The 24,894-nt window shown below is 38.1% G+C and overlaps 1 protein-coding gene across 3 annotated transcripts in view; it reads left to right on the forward strand.

The window, feature by feature from the left end:
• Positions 1 to 24,894, forward strand: part of CDKAL1 (CDK5 regulatory subunit associated protein 1 like 1) — a 383,001-nt gene that overhangs the window by 98,128 nt on the left and 259,979 nt on the right. For 2 of the 3 annotated variants that reach the window (XM_066189290.1, XM_066189285.1), the window contains exon 6: positions 21,897 to 21,993. In XM_066189290.1, coding sequence (XP_066045387.1) covers positions 21,897 to 21,993 — 97 coding nt within the window. Of the gene's footprint in view, positions 1 to 18,593; positions 18,651 to 21,896; positions 21,994 to 24,894 lie in introns of those variants that run through there. The other variant, XM_066189298.1, reaches the window with a different exon arrangement.

Here is a 24,894-nt window from a genome sequence, read left to right on the forward strand (position 1 = left end):
TATCTGTCTGCTATGTATGGTTACCAAGCAAGCTTCCATGAATTCATAGTGATGTTAAAGTTGAGCCTTTTGTTAGGAGTCTTAGTAAGCGGTTATTCCAAGATATTACGACTTTTTAAGGGATGTTTCAAGAGATAGTTATTTATTTATAACAGGGATTGTATTAACTCTTTCTGAGATGCAGTTAACTCTTTTGCAAACAGAGAAATTCATTAAAATTAACAGCCTGCTGTAGGTATTTGAGAAGATAATTACAGTCTTTTGCTTGGGAACAGAGCAAACTGTCTTCAGAAGGTGGGCTTTACAGGCATTGATTTGATTATATTTCCACTTGCCTCTGGCATGGTTTCTAGCAGATTTATCTTTTTTTTATTATCATGCCAGAAAACAGCCTTTGAAATATGCAATTTTATGTAAGCGTAGCAGTTTCCCCATCTGTCCCACTGTTCAAATTTGAATTTTTTAAGTTCCAAAATAAAAAGTTCATAGCTTCCATTAGTATGGCTGTATTCTCTAATGCTGAACTATCAAATAGGGCAGACAAAGTAAGGATTTTTGTATCAAAATTAGCTACGTGTATTTTCTGGGTGTGTGGGTAGATCTGGTGAAAATTGCAGTTCCCAGAAGGGAGCCCACAACAAAGACAGAGCGAGACTACTTACAAGAGCATTTTGTGACAGGACAAGTGGAAAAATGGCTTCAAACTGAAATAGAGTAGGTTTGGATTATATATTAGGAAGAAGTTCATGACTGTGAGGGTGGTGAGGCACTGGCACAGGTTGTCCAGAGAAGCTGTGGATGCCCCATCTCTGGAAGTATTCAAAGCCAGGTTGGATGGGGCTCTGAGAAACCTGGGCTAGTGGGAGGTGTCCCTGCCTATGGCAGGGGGATTGAGATCATTAAGATCCTTTCTAACCCAAACCATTCTGTGGTTCTATGATTTACATTGCAAACAATTATATTAATTTTAAATTTTATGGCTGCTGTGGTTTTTTTCCTCACTAATACTTGTAACACTTTGCAAGACTTCTAGCTACAGCTTCAGACAAACTTACAGATAAGAAGAGTAGATTATTTTTGAACTGATTCTAAGGTTTTGGCTCGGCTGTTCCTGCTTTGTGTAAATGCAAATGCATCCAGAAATGACCCATTCCTGCATAGCTGGACCTGTGAGCTGACCAGTGATCACCCTTCCATTTTGCAAACCGGAATTACTTTTGGTCAAGAAATGCATTCTTTCCTATTCTACCTACGTCCTCTCCTAATCTCATCTATGTTGCTTGGTGGATTTTATCATATTAACTCATTCAACTGACCATTAGGAAGGAAAGACTAAGACCATGCTTTATAGAAGTAATCTGAAAAATCTCTTTTTCTGTCATCTGCCTTCTCCTTAATGATAACCCACAAACTCTAGCAATACACTCCTATAGAGGCCAGCTTTTCAAATCTGTAAGACCAAATTTAGACACTTAAAATTCCCCTTTAGGCACAGGTTTTCACGGTGATGATGGTGAATAATTATGCTCTTCACCTAATTTTTTTCCCATGTGTTTGTTTTCAAGCAACACAGGTAATGAGCATGATCTGTTTGAAAATGGCCACTGGGTAGGGTGCTCAGCAGCTGGTCCCATTGGAAATTTTGGTTTTGCATATACACTGGTGTCATGTTGACTTAATACAACAGTGATCCTAGATTCTCTTGTCTTTAATTGTTTACCTACAACATACTATAATTAGAAATTTCATCCATTTTTGAGGGAGAATTAAGAGAAGGTAGAAGGTACGTATACAACAGAGGGATGTTACCAAATAGATAAAGATGCTGCATTTCACTACATTAAAAACAACAAAAAAAACCCTGCCTGCTGATGGAGTCTAAAGGAAATAATTCTGGCCACCCTTTTTGTGAGTTTTGTCAACTTACTCTTCTCCTTTTAGTAGACTTCCTCATTGGACATCTGTTCACATCCTCTACTTATTTGTGTTTCACTCTGAGTCTCGTGGTTTTCTGGGGCTGGAGTGGCAAAAGTTAACACAGGTAGAGAAAGTCAAAAAGCTGGAGTGAAGGAAAGTAAGCAGTAAGGTAGGAGGAACTGGGCTTTTAGGCAGTGTGCTCTGTGGGAATGAATTGCAGGAATGAAGTAGGCATTGCTTTTGGTTGCCTTATTGTACATGCAGCATTGGAATAGGAGTATCCAGACAGTACTGGACAGTCCCTTTATTCAGCAGTTACAGGAAAAATGCATTTTGAGATGTTCATAACCCTCACAGTGTGTTTATGTTTTGAGATAAAAATATATAGTGATTTATTTGTTTTGTAAAATATTCTTTACAATTATTGCAGGGCATAATATTCTTCTAGCAGCACTGCTTTTATGCAGCAAACAAAATTTCTGTAAAATATTAGTACCTTATTAGATACATGAAAAGTCATACTTCATTGACTTTACTTCACGAGAATTGTCCCTTACCACACATTTTGTTCTTTTTCTTACTTTGATATGAAACTTGGTAAGATACTGTCTTTTGTTTGAAATTTATTGCAGTACTAAGCCAGTGACAAGTAATTGCTGACAGATACAGAGCAGATAACCACTCAGTGAAAACACAAACATCCTGAAGGAAAATGTTTTAAATCAAGCTGAGTCTGAAATAACATGGATGGGGTCTTAAAAGTCTTGTCCATGATAATTGCAGTTCTGCATACCACAGTCTTAAGAAAATGTTAAGTCTTTTGTACTGATTGAACTGTGAAATGTAGAGCACTTGTTATTCTGAGTCTCACATTCTGACAACTCAGTCCACTTCGAGGCGGCTTACTTAAGTGCAGCTATTACACAGCAGTCTAAACGAATGTGTGAGATACAACCTGTTTTTATGTAGAGGATGACTGCCTTGCTCTCCAGGAAATAATGTACACTACTTGTTGCATTTTTCACTTATTTTACACATTGCTAAATGTCACAGTGGTAGTAACTCAGCAATAATCCATTACTTACCTGTAGCGTTTTAATATGTCTGTGAGTGATTTTGTGTACTACTGTTTAAATATGTTGTTTCCCCAAATATTTTACTTCAGGTGAAGACTTGTGATATTTCTGCCTTTTTTTTTTTTTTTTTTTTTTTTTTTTTTTTTTTTTTTTTTTTTAAACACACAGTGTAATAACTGCTTGTTCTGGATTTTGGCATTATGCTAAAAGCTTATGATGGTACTCTGCAAAGGTGGAAAGCTTCTTCAAGCTCTTTTGGGAGAGCATTTAGGAACTCAGCCTGTACAGCATTGTAATTGAGTTACCTTGAGTCATTCCCAGTTGTCAGCCTGGGGGAATGGATTCCAATAGCACTTGTGAAACTAGAGGGCTGGATGACAGATCTCATTAGGCATTGGTAAATCACTAAACATTTCCTGTAATATATTGAATCCCTCATATCTTGTCTTCTTGGCCATCCTTTGCATCCCTGCTGCTCTACCCATCCCTGTATCACCTGCTATTTGCATCTGGCACACTGACAGCAAGGGTGAGTTTGATGAGCCTTCTAGCTATGCCAAGCCATTCAGAAGTGAGAGTGAAATGGGGAGCCTCCACCAAAAGTATCTGAGCTAGTCTTCAAAGTGTTCTTCAGAAATGCTCATGCAATCTCTTCTGTTGCTAATGGGGATAACATAGAGGGAAGACAACCCAGAATGAGTGATTTTAAATGCTCATGTCATTTTAAATATGGAGTTTTGATGAAAAATGGCTGAATGAGAGGCTCCCTCTGAGTTGAACCTTTCATTTGATCTAGTAGACTCTTATTTTTTTGCTCAGCAGTTACCTCATCTTTGTTGAAATCAGCATAACAAATAACTTCGAATATAACTGGGATGCTTGAGATGGTCTTTCACCCAACTGCCACCACCTGTTTCTGTGTGCTGAAATTACGTGTTTTGTATTCTATCAGTAATCCTTGATTAATTTAGAGCAACAACTTTCTTGGATGGAAGTTTGAGGTTTCTTTCCCCCTACTCTTCCTTCATTGTTAAAAGTGGATGAAATGTTTCAAGAGTTGGAATGGAAATCGGGTGTGTTAACAGAGAATGCTGTTGACTTAGGTTACAGGATTCACAGTAAAGACTTCAGGTATAATAATTCTTCTTTTACTGTCCTTTCAGCCCACTTCAGTCTTTGTATAGGTAAGTGCCACCATAAGAAGTGGATAAGAACTAACGAGATAGGTATGAGGAGATTTAGTATTTAAAAGAACACTTGAAGATTTAAGTGAAAAATATTGTGTATTACCTAGACACACTGTGTTAACACTGGGAAATGAATATTTTAATGGTGCTGGTGTTAGTCCACTCTTCCATTTTTTTGTGATGTTGAGGTTATAAAATACACCGTTGCAGACGGTGCTTGGTAGCTGTGCTACCAAACAGTTTCTGTACAGAGTTATAAAGTTCTTCATTTGTACTGCTTGCTTACTGAGGGGTTTTTGTTTGTCAGTTCCAAGACCCTATTTTTTAACGGGAAGGACATCATGTGAGAAGCAACACAAATCAAAGTAGGTGCCCTCAGTTAGTCCAAGAGGAGTTCAAGGTCTCTTACATTTGTCTAATAAACCTAAGATAATAAATCTTAAGTATGTTTAACAACATACTAAACATGCAAGTACAAACTGACATGACCTCTTATTTTGTCTTACCAGTTGAGGTTTATCTCAGAATTTTTTTCCTGAGGCTAGCTCTTGTATCCAGTATTGTTGAGAGGGTGACTGAGGGATGGTGGTTTTGTTTTCATGTAAGATTTTACAAATTGCTCTTCTACTTCACATTGTAGCTTTATTCTTGGTTTATCTGTAGTGTGATAAAAGGGCTCCTAACTCACCGTGAGTTTTAAATGTAAACACTGCCAGGTCTGAGCTGGAAAGCAACATTCCAGAGGCTGTCCACCCCTGCAGCCAAGGTATGGGGTTGTCCCCCCTTCATCTTGCTACTTTAAATTGTTGAACTTTTTAATATGGACAGATCCACCTTGCTGTGAGGCAATAAATTCTGACTTGAGTTAGGTGAACTATTCAGCTGAGACCCCATCAGTCAGAGACCACAGATGGCTTCACCTTTTGAGAGGGACCTCAGTTCTAAACCAAATTAACATAAAATAGTTTCTACAACAGTATCATCTTAATGTATCCCAGGTCTTTGTAAAAAAAACAACACAAATGTTCAGATTTTGCATTCAGAAAAATAAAAATATTGATTGCTGGTTGTTCACCGGATTTTTCTGGCAAACTAGAAATTCTTAATTCAGCTTCTGCATTTGTCTTGTGGTATTACTCAGGTGCTTGGCATACTATTTTTTTTTAGAATTGGATAGCAATGTTCATGTTGAAGAAGTTACTTTCCCCCCTCACTTTATCACATAAAGGTATGTGTGCACATAATGAATACTGCAAAAGGAAAATTTTTTTTCTAGTATCTTTTGTACAAGGAAGATGCAAAGACACCACCTACAAGGGCATTCCTACAAGACAAGGGGGAACGGCTTCAAACTGAGAGTGGATTTAGATTAGATATTAGGAATAAATTTTTTACTGTGAGGGTGGTGAGGCACTGGAACAGGTTGCCAAGAGAAGCTGTGTATGCCCCATCCTTGGAAGTGTTCCAGGCCAGGCTGGATGGGGCCCTCAGCATATGGGCTAGTGGAATTTGTCCCTGCACGTGACAGAGGGAGTTGGAACTAGGTGATCTTCAAGGTTCCTTCCAACCCAAACCATTCCATAACTAAAATTTTATTTATGCCATGAATTGTTCTTTGGTGTGGTAATATCTTCATGTTTCACTAGAATTCTCAGAGCTCAGTTTAATTCTTATTTAGTGAGCAGTACTTGTGAGTGAATGTCAGTTGTTTTGGTATTCGGGAGCTTTTGTTTTGCGAATGATGTCTTCTAATGGCATAGTTCAAGATCAGATGTTGACCTTCATAACCATAGATCAAAATCATCCGTTATCAGATGATTCAGCACTTCATCCTATTCAGCACTTTCATTTTATTGTAAATACAGCTTTGCTAGAAATAAGGCCAGAATTTTCAGAGGCTCACAAGTGCAAGAGTTAGATTTCTGTGTTTTGTGTCAACTGGCTTTGTGGTTTTTACTTCTGGTTGAGAAAAGTTCTCTCTATCCAAAATCCTTGTGAAAGTAATGGTGTCTGAGATCCTGCATCAATAACCACAGGCTTCTGAGAGGAATAAAATGAACTTAAAATGTTCAGACAGTTGATGGTTGGTAATTACCCTCCTTTAGGGGAGGTTGTTGATTATGTAGAATATGGAGTAATAAATGTGTTAACCATTCAAGTATGTTAAATTATTAATCAAAACTGTGGTTTGGGATAACAGATGTAACAAAAAGATGAGCTTTTTCTATTAGGGCTCACTTACCCATGGTATTTTCAAGTGTTGTGTGGTTTTTGTTACAGCAGGTAATTAGAAACTTTGCTGCTCTGCTGCTTCTCTTTGCTGCAGGTGGTGCTTAAAAATACTTGGTACCATACAGTGGTGTTTGTGCTTCCTCTCAAATAATTTACTGTCTTTGGAATATTTTCTAAACAGCATTTCTTAGATTTTTCTTGGAAGAAGTTGGGAGGATTTAGCCACTTAGCTTCTCAGGCACATAATTTTTAAGGCAAAAATGAGTTTTCTCTTGAAAGCAAATGACTTCTTATATAGTGGGAAATATATAGCTACTTAAAAATCAGTCTATAATTTCATTAGTTTTGTTATTTACCAAGAGTACTTTTCTTTTTTTTAACCTTGGACAAACAGTAGTTTCCTCAGCTTCCTAGAGAGGGAGGTTTTCTTCTGTCCCCGTGATCTGTGATGATGTTATGAGAATTTCTGAAATTCGTACTATAAACCCATACAGTTTTACTTTGAGGTTGTTGTTTTACTGAATTTCCTAAGACCTTCACTATTTTCACCCTGTTATCACAGCCCATCAGGTGATTTTCAGTAAAACTGGGAAGCTCTCCTTTCCTCCTGCTACCACTTCCGAGGAGTCCTTGTCAATAGTAACTTCTACACCACCCTTCCAGGAAGCCTGTTTGTAAGCTAAGATTTGTCTTGCTCCCCCACTGTGATTAGCTTTTACTGGGAATGCAAACAAGCTGGTTTTGCTATTTTAAGCAACAGATGGGCAACTTCTCCTGGAGTGAGATTTGCTTGACAAATAGAAGTTCAGTGTTACAAAGTACCTTCCAACACAACTGTTTGTCCCTCTGACCTGTTTGGACTGTTCATCTGGTTCGTGAACTGAGTAGTATTTTCTAGAAAACTTAAAACATCACATTTAATTATGCCTATGTTTTACCGTAAACATTTTTCTGCCTAGAAGAGGGTGATAGCTATTTTTGAACTGTGTCAGGTGAAGATGAACTCATAAATGGGTTGCAAACTGATAGATTGAGAAGGATTAGGGATTTTATGAAGCTTATTATCTTCAGTGGGATTATCTCAGTGAATAATATTTTTGTAATCTGGAAAGAAATAAAGAAGCCAGTAAAATTATCAGAGAAGAAAAATTTAGACTACACTGATATTTATTTGAGAACAGTTCCTTAAGTAGTCCACAATTCTGTAATCAAGAAGAGTGAGGAATGTGGAAAAAGGGTCTAATTGGGTGATGTTAAGGCAGCTTTTTTAGATATCCACAGGAAAGTGGAAAAAAGTTACAAGAGGAAGGGTAAGAAACGTAGAATTTTGGCAAAGGGACACTAATCTTATTAAGGGAATATGTATGGTGGAGAACTCTAAGAATAAGTGAAAGCCTGTGTGCATTAGAGCTAAGAAGAGAGAGCCTACCAATTTTGAAGTGGCCTTAAAGGATGTATATTTATTACATATCTTTAGTATTTCCTGTATAATTTTATACAAAGCATGTAAGTACTACCTTTTTAAAATGCCATCTGCTGTGGTAATAATTGATGGATGTGAAATCGAACAAGTGTCATATTGCTGAGAAAGTTCCATTAGACCACAGAAATGCTAATATTGGAATAATAATGAAAGAAACAATAACAACAGGAAAACAAGATGCTCTAGACTGTTGATGTACTCTTAAGCTCTCTTTGTCCTAGAGAGGTCTGTAAGCTAAGCAAAAGATAGGAGAGCATTATTTATAGTCCACAGAGAAAACTATTGTTGATAACCATGGAAAAAGCATCTGGTGTTGCTTGGGTTTGTACAGGACTGCCAGTCTGGTATTTGTGCTCTTTCTGGAATATTGATTGATGATCATGTGGCAAGTGGAGTGCTGCATTTATAGAAGGAAGAGTATGTATGTACACCTGAGGAGTCTGAGAATAACAGGAGAGAGAAGACAGCTCCCAAGCACTTTCTGTGGTACAACTAGGAACTGAGTGTGTGTTTTATGGCTTGGATAAATTCTGGAAGATGACAGATGGATAGACGCTGACTGTAGACATAGCCTCAGCAGTGGTTTCTCTAAATTAGCATTCTGTGACTTCTTTTTGTAGTAACAGTCAGCAGATACTGGTTTTAGGAAAACATTGGCATCTTGAACTGTTCCTTTAGATAAATGCATCCCTTTTATTATGTCCAGTTTTGCCAAATGAAAAATCATAATAAAAATAAAGATATTTTGTATTATATTGAGCAGTATTAAATGAAGTAAATGTGTTGCAGATTCTCTAATACTGGGATGTAGAATACCAAGAATGAGAATGATTGGTAGCATGTTAATTAAACTGCATGTAAGTTGAAAATACGTAGAATATCGTTGTCCATTCTGTTGTCAAGGTCAAGTGCACATATTTTAGAATACAGAACATGAAATTAAGGAGTTGGCTTGTTAAAATTTATAACTTTTGAGAGTTATGTGCAAACTCTCAAATTATTAATGTACTTTCAGAGCTTGAGCAGTCCTGTTGAATGAACACCACATTGTGAACACCACACATGCTCTGGTTTTGTGCTTTAAAATTGATAAAGCCAATGTATGAATATTTAAAAATATTTATCTGTGCTTTCTCCTGGATTACTTTTTAAAGCAGAAGTTGTTAGAGGCACAGTTTGGGAGAAGTTTGCTGCAGCAAATAATTCTTGGTATCTGTCTTTGTATTTTCTAATTTGTTATCCCTATTATTGGCAGTGTGATTTTCTGGTACTTGATGACATCTCAAACTGGATGGAAATACAGTTCATCCATCTCAGTGTTATTTTAAACACAACTATTTTCATAGAGCAGGATGAATGTAGTCATAAGGTGTCTCTTCTACTAACCTTGCTTTACTCGTAGGGTCTTGTCTGGGCCTGCCTAATTCCCATCAGAGGGAAGACACTCTTGCATGGAACATCTGGTAGCTTTTTCAGAAAGTGGCAAATACTGGCAGAAATAAATTGATATATATTGTGAAGAGAGGCGGAAAGTAAGAGCAATTTTTGGCACGCTCCTGGGAGTAGGGAGGGAGAATGTAGCTGTAACAACATTTTAAGGAGAGTGCATGGGGAATGAATGCAGGCTCTCAAGTCTTCTGAAGGTCATCAGAGTGGATCTGGCCTTCACTTGACCCATGATCAGGGCACAAAACAGGGTAGAAGCTTTAATTTGAGGAAAAGAATAAAACAAAACAAAAGATAAGTGAGCAGTTCAGCACTGTTTAGCTCTATGTAAAGGGTATTATTAAAACCAGGTTAGGAGCCTAAGTTGTTTGCTCCTTTCTGTTGTATACTGTTAAATCTAAAAAACCTTAAAAAAATCAGGTTGCTGTTATAATTGCAATGTAGAACTTACCTTTTTACTTCTGTAATTCTGTAGTGTATTCTGAAGTACAAGTATGCATGTAAGCTCATGTGTCCTGTCCCTTACTAAAGAATTAAGCTGCCTTCTGCTGATACAGGTAGACCTATATCTCACACATATGGCCTTTTGTATCATCTTAAATAAGGCTAACACACACTTCACTCCTCTGAGTTCTAGGGGAGCCTGGAGTGTGTTGTCTGATACAAGAGATGTGAAAAGTTGATGAACGGGGCACAGATTTTGAAAGAGGTTTCAGGGAGTGCAGTGCTCAGTTTCCTGAGTTTTATTCAAAAGGAAAGTTCTGCCTTCCTCTGGCACCTGTTTTGAAGACAAACTTCTGCTTGCTGACAGGCGAAGATCTTCTTGTGTGCAGAAGATTTTCTGTTCAGAAAAAAAGGCTCAATTGCCTATTTCATACTTTGAATCTTTGTACAGAGGCTATGGTAGAAAAAAAATCATGATGTTTATTAATGAAGTAGTATTTCAAAGAAAAAAATATATGCTTAGTGCCATCAGAGTCTGAAAACTGTACTTGAGTTGCTAGAAAAATTTGGAAGAAAGGCATGAGAAATCTTTTAGAGCAAATTTCAAAGGCATAAGTTGTGCAGTTAGTGCTTCTTCCACCCTCTCAAATTCTGCAGTGTTTGGGAGCCATAGAAGAGAATTTCTTTGAAATTGCTGGTGGGAGCAGAGGGACTTCTTTTCTGGAGTTTCATAACAGGATGACAATTTCCAGTGAGATTCAGTAGAATTTTGAGCTAAGTGAGCTTGATGCAGAGTCCTGCATTATTTAGTATAGTTTCCTGGTGTGAGGTGTCTTGAAGTCTGCAGAGATGCATGTTGTATAAAAAGTAGAAAGGAATTAAAAATATGGAGCGGTTGCCTAGGAAGTGCTGTTTAAGCAACTCATATTTCTTAGAGGTATTTAAAGGTTGATATAATCATTGTTATGAACAGTTTATATGTTACAGAGAAACTTGAGCATTACGACTTTGGTATGAATTTACTGTGTGTCTGAAGTCGAGGGAAGGAACTTTAATGAGGAGGGCCTTTTTCATTAGAGCTTTAATACAAAGATGAATCCATTGCACAAGGACAGTCTGGGAGCCCCACAAACATGCAGCTGGAGTCTGCCTCCATTTCCCATTCTCACCTGTGGCTGAGAATGCATCAGAAACAAGACTGAGAAAAAGGTTAGAGATGGTTACAGAAGCTTAATCTGTAAAGCACCTAGCTCATTTTGCCTAGGACTTGCAAAGTAACCTTTAAAAATGACTCATTACTCTTCTGATCGAGTATTACCTCTAAAGTGATCAATAATATACTGCACTTAGTCTTTGTCCTGACCTTCCTGATCACTGGGATGGGTGACAAAGCTGTGAAATCCTGGCGAAGTGTTACATGTGATTTACTGTGCTCAAGAGAGGTACTGCTGCTGGTTAGAGCCTGCTTATTCTTCAGAAATAGAATATTCCATCTGTGTGCAGGTAAAGGATCACTGTTAAGATGGTGGTATGAATCTGATAGAATTAAATTTTGTGGAAAATTTGGAGAGGATAAAAGGAAATAGAACTTTGGGAGTGAAGTAGCTGTTGTCACATGCAAATATTTATGTTCACTCACACACAGAGAATGACACAGATTATGCTGAGTTGGAAGGGACCCGTAAGGATCATCAAATCCAACTCTCAGCCCTTTACAGCACCATCCCCAAGAATCACACCATGCGCCCAAGAACATTGTCCGAATGCTCCTTGAACTCTGTCAGGCTTGGTGCTGTATTCAATACATATTGGATTGCTGTCTGTTAGAAATTAAAAGTTTTGTTACTAGAATCCTTTAAATTGTTCTGACCTTTCCGATGTGCATGTCACCTAAAACTTGCATGAACCCATACATTTATTGTTATTTCTATAAAATGCCTGGCAGTGTGTTAAACTTCTAGAAGGTCATCTATTTTGAAAACTGCTAGAATGATATCTTGGTTATTTTAGGAAACATTCTTAGGCAAGCTAATATACTTAGAGAAATTACCCCTTCCGCTCTGACAGAAGTTAAAATTTTTAGCTCTCTAAATAATACATTTTGAACTAGATTTAGATGTCTAAACTGGTAATTTCTCAGAGCTACTTCTAGGACTTGTCTTTTTCTCTTCGTCCTCTCAGCAACCACCCAGGAAATGTTTTCCCAACCACAGACATCAAAAAGCCTAAACCAGAATGGAAGGAAGCGTGTTGCATAAATTGTAGGCAAGGAGCAGATGTAGCTACTCTGATCAGTCCCACCTCACAGTGGGAGTGCACTAAAGCCATCTTACGCTGCTTGATGCACTTCTGAGCTTCCACCTTCCTATCAACATCTTCTCCCCTCCCCCTGCTTAAGCATCAGTGACAACTGAGTGGAGAATTTTTCCAGCTCTACAGGCAAAAGTGCAGTCATCATTCCAGTCACCCTTGATACTGTAGTTAAAAATGCCTGAATAGAAAAAGACAAAATCATTTTTTTTCAGAAGCAGGATTACACTTTTGAATCTATATATGTAGTCACAGACCCAAAGCTTAAATCTCTGAAGGAAAGTAAATAGTAATATCTGTTCCATTTGTATTGTAGTGTGTGGTGCAAAGCCCTTCTAAAGCATAAAGTTAAAGCAGTGTAGGAGTCTGTTGCTTTCAGGGATTGTGATGAATTTCTGTGAGCATAGAAACCACTAAGTTGTTCTAGCAATACAAAAACCATACAAATGAATTGTTTGTCAAAATGTAGTTCATGGAGAATTGTTTGGATCTTTACCATTCTTTCAGGTGTGCTGTGAAACAATGAGGAACTACAGATATCAATGAAGAGTTAGTTGCAACCTCTTAATTTACTGAGATAAGGCTGGTGGCTATGTGGCCTGTTGCAAAGAAGGGGGGATGTGTGGTGAAGACCCAGAAACATGAGCCAACTCTCATGAGTCATTCTCAGTTGTGAATAAGTTGTGAATAGGAAATTGAGAGGAGGCATTTATGCTCTTCACTTGGTGGGGCTTCACCTGAATTGCTGTGTCTTGAGTGTAGTAGAGGCAGTTGAGGGATAAAAGAAGACTGAAACAGGCCCATTGGAGAACTGCTAAAATGATCAGGCTGTCATGAGTCAGGCTTGTAGGAGGCTAGTGGATAATTTCTGTTGCTGTTCAGGTCCTGTGATCAGTTTTTACCTGTTTTGATTAGGAAGAGCTTGCTGGAAGAATTTAAAGCAAACACCCAAAGGTTATGCAAAATGTGATGCAATGCAATTTGGACACAATGTAGCTTCCAGTGTTGAGGAGTAAAATCTCTCTTTTCTGCTCTGTTCTTTGTTGCCTTTTGTTTTGTTTTGTTTTTGTTTTAACACACTATATTATAGTCCTTATCTATTTCATAATTCCTCACAAAAACTAGCCACGGTGGAACTGCTTGCTGTGGAACAGCATTCCCATAAGGAAAAAAGAGCATGCAGCTTACTGTTCTGAAAAATTACTTCATTGAATTTTGTTTCCTTTTCTTTGTTGGATAACTTCTGACAGTCTTCTGTGCACATAAGATGAAAACTATATTTAGTGGCTCCCAAGAAGTTATTTTTGTTTCTTTAATACAGTAGTTGTAGCCACCTGATTTTGAGCAAAAAAAAGCCTGGATGTTCAGAATTTTGGCTGCCGTTCAGGTCTGTGGTTTTCTTCCTCAGCTGCCCTGGAGGAGTCCAAGAAAAAATGAGTTGGCTGTTAGTTCCTTTGTTATCCTTGATTTTTTTATCGGAATATTTCATGTCAGACACACCATGGAACTGTGCAGAGGTTTTGCTCTGATGACTTGGGAAAACACTGTTGGTATCATGTACTGCTCTGTGTGTTTAGTCCATGTAAATTCTGCTTTATTTTTTCTGGATTTTCACCGTCCTTACCCTATGAAAGAAGATTACTGGTGTGTTATACTTAGCAAAAAAAACCTGGAGAAGTACTTATAACAGTGTCTAGAACAAATCCTTTTAAAATTTTGTTAGTGAGAAGCATGCTATACCTCTGGGGGGCAGGGGGGAATGGATTATTTAATTTTCATTCAACACTAATTTCATTTTTTAGTCATTGTGTCAACTGGGTTTTCTATTACAAACATTGGCCATGCATACATGTAACTTGAAGCCTGGCTGTACTTTGAACCTGAGAGGCAGTGTAGTATTTCACACATTAATTACAATCATTATTTTGTGCCCTAAACTGCACTTCTTTCTTTTAAAGAGATGAATAGAACTAAGAGGGGGGTAGGACTGGGAAGGTGAAGTAGAATAAGTTGTCAGTTAACTAAATATAAAAGAGAGATATGCTATCAATACTATGATAAAATATTCTCATTCCTACAGAAATATATGTTGAAAGAACAGAGGAATAGTATAAAAGCTGTGTGGTTGATATAAAAGTTCACTATTATGATTTTGACTTCCATTTCTCTAATCTGTCAAAATTTGGGGTCACTTTCGAAGTGAATTTATATGAGATTACCTTTCACTGTTTTTGAGACAAGTGTACCTTTTAACATCTAGATACGCAAAAACAAATTCAGAACAGGATTAAGCTTTCCCATTTGAAGGAGGAACATGAAGTCTTGCCTTTTTTATAGTAGAAAGAAGTGAAAAGAATTGCACAAATGAGGAAAGAAGTGTCAGAAGGCAAAGAGAAAGGACAAAATTACTGCTAAGGCTTTGGAGCTACTTCTGCTTCTGAAAACCCTCTCACCATTGCTGCTTCTTAGATTCTTGGTGAAGAAAGGCTAGCATGCAACTGGAGATGTAGAAAGACAGTGAAATATTTTTACAACCCTATTACAACTCGTCATCTATGTGCTAAAGGACATAAAGATTCAAGGATGTTCAGAAACTGCTAATTTTTTTTTAAGGCATTTTCAGTTTTTGCCACCTGCAGCAGTTCCCTGGTGGTTTGGCTTCCAGCAGCCTCTGCTTTTGCAAGACTGAGTGGGCAGAACTTTGGTGTATCGGGTGCTCTGTGCCTCAGAGAAGCTGAGGATACTTGTGCTGTCAGCAAAGAGCTGAAGATGAGCACTGAAAGCAGGGAGGAAGAAAAGGAGCTGATGAGCACAGTAGTGTATCCTACCAACAATGTGCTTAAAACCAAACTCATAAACCCTGATTTGTAGAGCAGCAAGGGCGAATACTTGACCCTTTTATCTGAAGAATGGTGGGAGCCTAAACACTTGCGAAGTACTGCAGAAAGAATTTTACTCTCAATGTCCTAGCGAATACCTTCTACAAAGCATGGATGTCACCTGTGTTAGGCAGTGAAGGTTTGTCAGTGTCTAACAAGTCCTGGCGGACCGTGCTGTTCACTTGACAAGAGCTGGGGGAGGTTTGAACCAGTGAGTGAGTATCTTGGCACCCCCTGAGCAGATTGCCAGGCCCCAGTCTGCTTAACAGGCTTAGGAGGACAAATGCTATTTCTAGTATTTTCTGTTACATGACAGGGTCCCTCAGTCTTTTCAATAAACAGAAAAGGGAAAAAAAAACCCCAAAAACCCAAACCAACAACTTTACGATTACAAGAAAAAAATTAAAATTTTAAATATATCTGCTTTTTAGCCAACAAGTAAAAATCTGTCTGCCAGCAGCCAAGATGAAATTTTTTAAGGAGCAGATTGTCATTAATTACACTTTCCTTTTAAGAACAGTTGTAAGGCTGATAACTTCTAATTATGGGGCTTGCAGATTTGCTTTAAAGTTGTGATATATTGATTTTTAAAGATCTGTTTCCTTAATCATCTGGAGGGACAGGAACTGGCATGTAACCATTTTTACCTAGCCTGACCAAAAGACATTCTAGAAGTTTCTCCCTCATGTTGATCAATTCTGGCTTGCTTGGGGCTACAAAAATTACTAGCCAGGGCCAAGGTGAAATTGAGGATTTTTTCTTCATCCCATTCTCTCCTCCCTGAATACATTCTGGTCTGATTTTTCAGTTTGGTGAAGTCTTTCAACTATTAGTTTGAAAGCCTTTGTGGGAAGAAAAGACCATCATTACCACTAACATGCTATATTTGTGTGAGTAATGACTGGCCAGGAATAGCTGTTGCATCTTTAATTGCTGCCTACAAAGTTACATTTACAGAAAATTTGAGTACAACTCAGGCACCAATTTGACTGGGTCTAGAGTTTCAATTCAGATTGCCTTTTGCAGACAAAGCTGCAGTCACTTCACTTGCTTGCCAGGTAGTTGGGTGAAAACAAGTTTCCATTCATTTCAGAAACTTGGGGAGTAATTTGGTATGTAGCATGTGAGTCCTGGAGTTATTCTCAGAGGTGACATTTCACCTGCTATAAAAAACTCTATCAGGCAAGGATATTTTTCTGCTTTAATTTATTAATTTTTGCTTGGAGCATGTCTTTACAACTCAGTTTGGAGTTTGACAGAGAAAGCATTTTTATCTTTTTGAAGTATTTTCGGAGAAGACATGCTTGCTTTTGTCAGGAGAAGGACATGCCACTTATTTTTGCCCTGGAATGTTTGCATGTTACCTGATGGTGTTTGCAACAGTAAATGCTATTTGACAAGTTTGGCGGATGCAGCTTGGCAGTGAGAGGCCTCTCTTTGGTAGAGACTTGTCCTCCAAGAACAGTTCAGTAAACTCCAATAATCAGCATAAACATGCTCAAATGAACTTTGCATCTTCACATGCCTCCCAGATAAATTATGGTAATTCTTTGGGGGCTGTGGAAATGCACAAGGAAGCTGACACGCTTAAGCCAACTCTTGAGTAGTTCTGCTCTGATTAATAATGTTGACAAGCTTTCATCAGGTTTTCCCCAAGCCTTTCTCTATGGGGCTGTCCCTAACGTGGAAAGCAGAACGTTTGAGTTTCTAATATCCTTTTTGCTTCTTACTCACCCACTCTGCTCAGCATATTGTGGCCTCAAAGGTTTCATGAGACTTGTTAAGCTCACCAGAGATAAAGCAAGGAGTTCCCGTGTCCTTCTCTTTTTCTGTTTCCTTCTCAACAGCTTTCATTTTCCTTCTGTTTTGGTTCTGCTGCATCCCTTCTCCCATGAGCTAACTTAATGGAACAAAATGGTTAAAACCCCCCAATCTTGGCTCAATAAATTTCTCCTGTATCAGTGAGTTAAATGGGGCTGTGGAGCAGAGGAGGAGTGATACCAGATGGCCAGAAGTGAGAAAGAGGGGGCGTTCAAGTTGGAGAAAGGTAAGAGCACCAACAGCAGACAGAGTGGATGGGAGGCGAGCCTTTGGGTACTAATGAGACATTGCGTTAACTTGAAGCCTGTAAAGGCACGGTTCAACTTGCCATTTGTAATTTTTCAAACAGAAAATAGCTATGTGATTTTATGGATTTTCAGGAATGTATTCCAAATGCTATATAGGTATCATCTTTTCATTCCATGGATATTGCACTCTCTTTAAAACTTGTGGCTTTCTGCTGATTAATTCAGCAGATGAGAGAGCTGGAAGATCTTCCACATATTTGCATCTTCAGCCAAATAGCATTTCTTTTTCCCCAGAGACATCACAACACCATTTCTACAGCCTGGGAAGTAGTATCTCCCGAATTTTACTTTTTATAACCATTGGCAGCCTGATCTCATCATATACCCAGCTAATACTGTATTTAGCTAGAACTGCTGTAGTAGAACTTTTTCATGTATACTGACATTTCTTTGGGCACTTCTAGACACAAAGCTCCCCTTTGTTTATGGCTTCACACCTTTCTAAAACACCTGATAGGGACTGTTGTGGATTTTGTGTAATAGGAGGCCATGAGAATGGTATGAATAGACTACAATGATGGATTGCACAGTTCAGTTTAAGTATACACATCTTATGGGAAAGTTGCCAGGTTTGTTCAGGTACAACAATGAGGAGGTGAGTGCTGCATTTTGGTGGGAATAGCTCATGGATGGTCAGTCGTCATCTGCCTAGTAGGATTCAGGTTGAAATAATTACTTTTTCATGTCAGATAACAAAGTTACTTCCAGTTGTACTTTAGCATTAGAAATAGTTCTTATTTTATGAACATTTCCCAAGTGCTATCAATAGAAAGCTGAAGAAGCTCACTGTAAAGCACTTTGCCCCTTAATTTCTTGCTTTTGTTTAAAAATTCCTGTCTTGATTCTTCTCTTACTTGTATTTGACTGTTATTTAGTCCTGCTGCAGGCAACCTTCTGCTCCTTGTTTATACACTTCTTCATTATTTTTTTCTACCAAAAATGGGTTTTGGAGGAAAAAATGTGGGGTTTGCAGGCAAAATACTTGGTTTCACGAATCTGGTACTAGAGCAGCACTTTACAGTTTGCATGTTTCATGCTGGCAAGTCTGTAGTTTATCAGCTTTCCTCCCTGCAGACCAGACTGCTTTTTATTTCAGAGGCCTGTTAAGCCTTCCTGTGCAGCTGGGATCCCTTGGGGAGTAGTGGTGGCTCCCTGAAAGCTAGGAGTTACTTAGGGTTCACAGCTTACAAAAATCCAGTGGGCAGCTCTGCTTATGGAAAGGGAAATGAGCAGGCAAACAGTGGTGGTCTGGCTCCACTTGTCTCTAGCAAAGAGCAAGTCAGCAATTACTTTCAATATCACAGATTGTCTTCTGTTGGACTTGGCCCATCTTCTCTGCTTTCACTTTTTTTTTATTGCCTTCCTTAGATTTGAACCTCAGGGAAATGTCTCTAACTTTTTTTTTTCTCTAGGTGGTTCCACCCAAGTATCTGTGTGAGTCATGAAAAAGTGGAACAGCTTCCTGCACTGGCTGCCATGGTATCCAGCGGTGTTGCCCTACACACAGCCCTGATGTAGCAAATGCTTATGGGGAGCTTTTTTGGAGGGTGGGAGGTGCTTCTTTGTCATATTACTGACTAAATTTTCTTGGAGCTTAAAAAATAAAAATTAGAGGAACCATGCAACAAATTACATAAAACTGTGAGAAAAAAATTCCAGTTTGGGAGGGTTCCTAACCTTAATAAAAGTACACATGAGCAAGGCAGAAATTCTCCAGTTACATTCTCAAATTTGCCTTTTAAAGGCAGAATACATGGAACATGTTTCATTATATCTGCAACAGAGTATAAATCTTGTGATCTTGTATGAGTCCTCTGCTGTATGCAGCACTTCACGCCCCTGTTGTTTCCGACTTGTTTTTTGTTCCCCCCCCATTTGCTTCATTAGGAAGTAGCTTGAATAATTCCTTTCTTAAAAAAAAAAAATCACTCTAATTATATTTCTGTTCAGATGTATATCTTGCAAGTAGCTTTTAGAAAAGAGTATTTCTAGAAGATGTTTCATGAGTCAATTAAATTGAAAGTTCAAGGTAAGGTTCACGTAACTTAAAAATGTAAAGGGTTCTAAAAGAGAAGATGTATTTATTCATGCCACCTACTAGATTCCATGAGGTATTATTCTCCTTACTATTCATGTTTTTGAAGAATAAAGACTCTTCTAGTACAGTTCTTGTGTTAACTAGGTTTCTGAAGAATAATTTTTGCAGTCTTTTGTTAATATGAGTAGGGCTCATTAAACAATATTAAAAGGAGGTGACAATATAAGACTGGAATGCATATTTTAATAAGTGGTTTCTTGAAAACAAGGCAAAAAAAAATTCCTTACAATGGCTTTTCATTTATGGTGGGTTTTATGTACTGTGTGGTATATTATGTAGGTAATGAAAATTGGCTAAAATTTAGTTCTGGCATTTCCACTTAATTGCATTTTAAAGAAAAAAATCTCAGTGTAGAAAATTCTTTGCTCTGTAGAGACCTGTACAACTTCTAAAAAGTTAAATGAAGGCAATGCTTATTATGAAGAATATTAATTTTAAATTTTTCTCCCCTAGCTCTAGTTATAGTCCCAGAAGATATGGCGAAATGTTAAAGCTGTGAAATAACATTAAAATGCCATTTAATGTGTCAAGGGAAACTTTGTTTATTTTTTTTTCTCAGATAGAAGGACATGAATAAAAGCTTTTTCTTCTGTACTGCTCGCAGGTTTTCAAGTAGATGGAGCAGGCTGTTGCTTGCAGCAGATTATACCAGATGCCAAGTTGCCTAGGGATGTGTGCTTTGTTTGCTGGAGACAGGGCTTATTGTCTTGCCTCCAGGCATTAGGTTGAGTCTGTTAGACTATATAAGTAGTGATTTTTATCCTTTGAGTTCATGGAGTGTCACATGGCGCTGTGTGACATTTTTAAGTAATGCATGAAGTATGATCTTTTTTTTCTTATTTTTTTCTGGAATATGTAGTATGTAGCCTCTATTTTGCAAATTTTGCAAAATGCTTAAATACCACTGAAAGAAAAGAGGGATTGCAGGTTTTGGAGACATGTTTCTATGTTCTGTGCCTAAGAAATACACTAAATTAGCATTTTATCATAGTTCTTTACTCACAGAAATATTATCAAGGAAGAGATGAAAAGATTTGCATTTATATTATACACTTAGTGTGCAAGTGGAGGACCAACAAGGTTCTGTATGATGAATGTCTGAACATTTCCTGAAAGTCCCACTTAAAAAAAAAATTCAGATATTTTATAGACATTTGCTGCATTTATATTGGATATGAAGTCATAATCTATTTTCTTGTTATTTCTCACTTGTGTTTGTGTCTTTCCTTTAAAATACCTCATTTTAGTGCAGCAGCCAACACAAGGTATTTGGCAAAATGGCCTGTGATCTCCTTTATTATTACAATTTGTGTGTTATTATGAGCTTTCATTTGAGCTGTAAATTGTAAGTAGATTTGTCCGTATTACAAGTGTGAAGTGAAAATTCTGAGCAGGGAAACCGTCTGTGGTACCACTCTAGGTTGGTTTGGGGTATTTTGTTAAAATTGCCTTTGCTGGAAATTGACAGATACTCGTTAAGCATCCATGTGCATGTTGAACATCACTTCCTTTAGTGATGTGGAGACAGCTCAAGCAAGCTGAAGAGTATAAAATTGTCTAAGTACCTGTGTATCACAGATATTTTTTCTGAAAAGTGTTGTGGCGTGTCTTAGCCTATTCCAACATAACAGTAAACGCTACATGAATTCAATCGTTGCTGGAGAAAAGATTCCAGGTTCCAGTGTGACAGAAGCCTTCCAGGAGGTTGTGATACAACACGCAACTATAGAAGATCATTCTTGGAGCAACCCATAATATGTTAGACCTAGCAAATCTCCTAAAATTATTCAGCACTTTCCTTCTTTCATGTTTTGCACATTGTAATGCAGTAGTTGTGTTGGGTTAATGTGCTAATGGATGATCTACAAAGTTTAATGAACATTAGCAGGTTTTGCATCTCACTGTGTTGCGTGCCACTGCTGGTTCTGTGCAGGCCTTCCATTAGTTCTGAGACTCAATGCTGGCTTGATACTCACTGTTGAATTCAAAGTGTGTAAAAATGTTACTAATGAAATGAACAGTGTTAACCATTTAATTTTAGTGTTTTGACTTCCTGCTTGATGGTCAGGTAGGATTAAAGCTAAGGAATTATGTAAGGTAATATCCAGACAAATGTTTCTCTGCCAGAGGCAGGTGCACAAAGCTTCAAAGTGCTCAATATGCATAAATACTTCAACATTCAAGTAACTGCATATTTCAAAGGAAATAAGCATTTTAAGTAAACATCAGAAGGCTGTTTTAACTGGTCAGTTCTGTCTGGTAGTACATAAATGTGTCTGTTCTGAGCTAGGGGTTCCCCCCTTCATCCTGTCCTCTGTCTCTTGCATTCTGTGTAACTTCTTGAAGTTAATTGCTCTGTCCCATCTTTCTTGGCCAGTTTCTCTTCTACTATTTTGGCAAATAAAGTTAAGTGAACTTCATTAGGGCTTTCAAGGTTGTGTTTTTGTCCCAGATAAGCAGTGGTCATGGTCTCTGTATATACTCCCCAAACTGAACCAGGTGTGCTGTAGCTTCGTATGGGGTTGTTTTGGTGGGCTGGTTTGTTTGGTTTCTGAGGCTCAAACATGCACAAGTTGCTTATGATTTGGTGAGGTCTTCATTGTGATTGCTTTCTGTTGTCACATGCATGATATGATTGCATTGAAGTTGAAAATTATAATTTTAAAAAAAATATTGACACACTGTTCTTCTTTAGGAAAGCCCAAGAGGGGAAGAAGAAAGTTGTTCTAGCAGGCTGCGTACCACAAGCCCAACCTCGCCAGGAGTACCTGAAAGGCTTGAGTATTATAGGGGTATGTATCTTTGGAAATCAAAGGTTTTCATAAATCTTTTCAATAGGTCACTATTATTATCTAGACTCTGTTGCCTTTCTCTTGGAAAAAGCAGCAGAGAAGCTTCATGCCATGTCCCCCTCCTGTTGTTTTTTCCATTATACAACGTGTAAACCTTCCTTCAATCAAGGGTGATTTGATTTGGCTGTGGTATGAGGGGAGAAAGAAAAGGATACTGTTGCTGGAGCTGACTTCCAGTGCCCTTTGAAGCCTGAAAATTTCCCGGCTTCATCCAGGATGAAGGTATCAATTACCATATTCTTAAAAATATCAGAGTTTATTTGCTCTGAGACAAGCCTTAAGACCTTTGCTAAAATCAGTGGAGGAAGCGTAGGGGACTAGAGCATATGAATTACACAGACACAGCTGAAGGTTTGGTGGTGGTTTTTTTACTTCGCACTATTAAGCAGAATGGAAAAAGGCAATGATTATTTTGTTTAAATTTGAGGCAGTCTGAAGAGTTAAATCCACTGGTGACTGACTTGTTAAACAGTTACCAAGCTTTACCTTGAAAATGAAACCACAGAGCTTTGACTTCAGTAATAAAGTGCTTTCAGTATTCTTTGGGATGTGGTACTACTGTATAATTGAATCACCTTTGGAAAAGAAAAAAGTAAAATGGGTAAATGGATTTCCTCTTTGCTCAGAGGCCACATAGTTATTGATCCATAATTGGTTGTTATTGCGAGTATAATAATACCTACACTTATGTAGACAGAGGGGGAAAAATGAGCAAGTCAGTATCCTTTGACCAAGATTGTAATTTAATGTTTGAGTTTTGATGAGTTTAACCTATTAAAATTGGGAAGTTTGATTTTTTTTTTTTAGACTTTTTTCCCCCCTCTTTTTAAAAATTTTCTTTTAGGTAACACATAGTTCTGAAAATTAGCCTCCTATCATCATCTTCATTTGAGTACCTAGAACTAGTGTTTCATGAAAAATATTAGAAGTTTTGTATTTTTTACAGAAAGATTTCTGTCAGGAGATGAATTAGGTGTTAATGCAGTGTTCCCAAGTACTTTGTAACTAGACCTGAAAATACTGAAATGTAGTCTTTGCAATAAGGACGCTGTCCTCTAGTTGTCATTGCTGTGGTAAAATTTACTGTGCTTTAAATAAGAGATCCCTCAGCTCAGAAAGGTCTTAAACTTGAGGCAATGCTATTAACAAAAACAAAGCTAAGAGCACATATTGTCCATGTTTTCAGTTTGTACATTTATGATAGTCTTCCCATTTTACAAAGAATGTGTGTGAGAGGGTGACTGTATTTAAAGGACAAGACTTGTTATCTAACTATTGCAAAACATTTTTGAAAGGCAGTTTTTGCAGAATTAAGAAATAGAAAATGTTCTGTTGGCAATAGGATATTGATTCTACTTTAAAATTTTAATTGTTAAGGGTACAGTTTTGGAAATCTTTCTTTAATACCAGATTGGTCTTGTCTTCAACTTGGCTGAGAGACATAGTTGATTTATTGTTGCTTATATAAGTTCTGCTATTTTATCCCCCATTCTTTTTTTTTTTTTTCCTCTTTTTCAATATTTATTTTAAAGGACCGTGTTGTCTGAGAATGTGTTTATTTACCAGCAATTATAACTCCCCCAGGGTGGCTTTCTAAAGGCAGTGTGTCAGAGGCTCTTCTGCTCCTCTTGTTAGGATGGAGGAGGAAGTTGCGTTATAACTACCAGAGAAATTCTAGTAAATCAGAGGTTGTTTTGATCTGCATTTGAAAAATACAGTTCTGAACTTCCACTGTTCTTTATTTATTGCCTGATTTGGGCAGAAGGAAAGGAAGGGTAACTTCATATCCTTCTTGCCATTTGAGATGTTACTGTACTTTTGTGTTTCTTTAAAGTAATTGCTACTTCATAAACAAAATGTGGGTTGAGGTGGTGCCACAGTCTGTGTGTAAGGCAAACCATAATGTCACATGGCAAGGTGAAGGAGCTCTTTTCTGGAACGGGAAAATTCTCAGCAGTAATAAACCTGCCAAGGGTGTAAAGTACCTGAAGCACATAATCATCAGGTGGCTTCCAAAGCTTGCTCCTTTATGTTTGTGGTATACTCACTTCAAACTCAAGTGCACGTACAGTGCACAAAGAGACAACTCTCCTATGTAGAGTTATCCCTCACTTTTCATTTTTAGTTGCCAAAAAGTAGGATGTGTGACTGTGCCGATGGTTTTGAGGGGATTATAGGGGAAGGAAAAAGAGGGACAAGGGGGAATGAAGGATTTAGCCAACAGGTTATGTTTTGGGACTCATGAATGGATGTAGGTAATTGTAGTGTTTCCTCACTTCCTGAGCTGCATACAAGAACATGCCAAACCCTTGTTCCCAAGTGATAGTTCAGCCATTGGAATGGGATATTTTATGTCACTGACATTTTCTGGAGTTTTAAGGTGCTTGATCTCCAAATGATGCTATGTGTTGGACCCCCTGGTCAGGTTGCTGAGGGTTTATAGGTCATGAGAGTCTTCACAAGGCCCATGTATCTGTACTTGGAAATCATCAAACTTGCCGTGCAGGCTTTAAGCATGGGGGCTAATCCACATATGTATTCCATTAAAGGCATACAATAGCTCCACAGGTGAGTGAATCCTGAATGAGAACTCCTATTCTCCTTCCTTCTTTATCTTTCCCAGTGTAACATCTAGCATCAAAAACCTACCACCTTCTGACGTACACCCATCACCCAGGGGAAGAGTTTCAGCCTCTTCTTTCATCTGCACAAACCCACACAACCAATCCAACGTTGCTGCTCTAGAAGGCTGTAACCCCACCCTTTGCTGCTGCTCTCCGAGTCAGAAGGCGCAGGTCCTCTGCATGGTAGGGTACTGCAGGCTCTTGGGCCAAGGTGAGC

The sequence above is a fragment of the Chamaea fasciata genome, unplaced genomic scaffold, assembly GCF_029207755.1.
Source record: "Chamaea fasciata isolate MVZ Bird 193981 ecotype frontalis unplaced genomic scaffold, bChaFas1.0.hap1 SCAF_1, whole genome shotgun sequence".
Classification (NCBI taxonomy): Eukaryota; Metazoa; Chordata; class Aves; order Passeriformes; family Sylviidae; genus Chamaea; species Chamaea fasciata.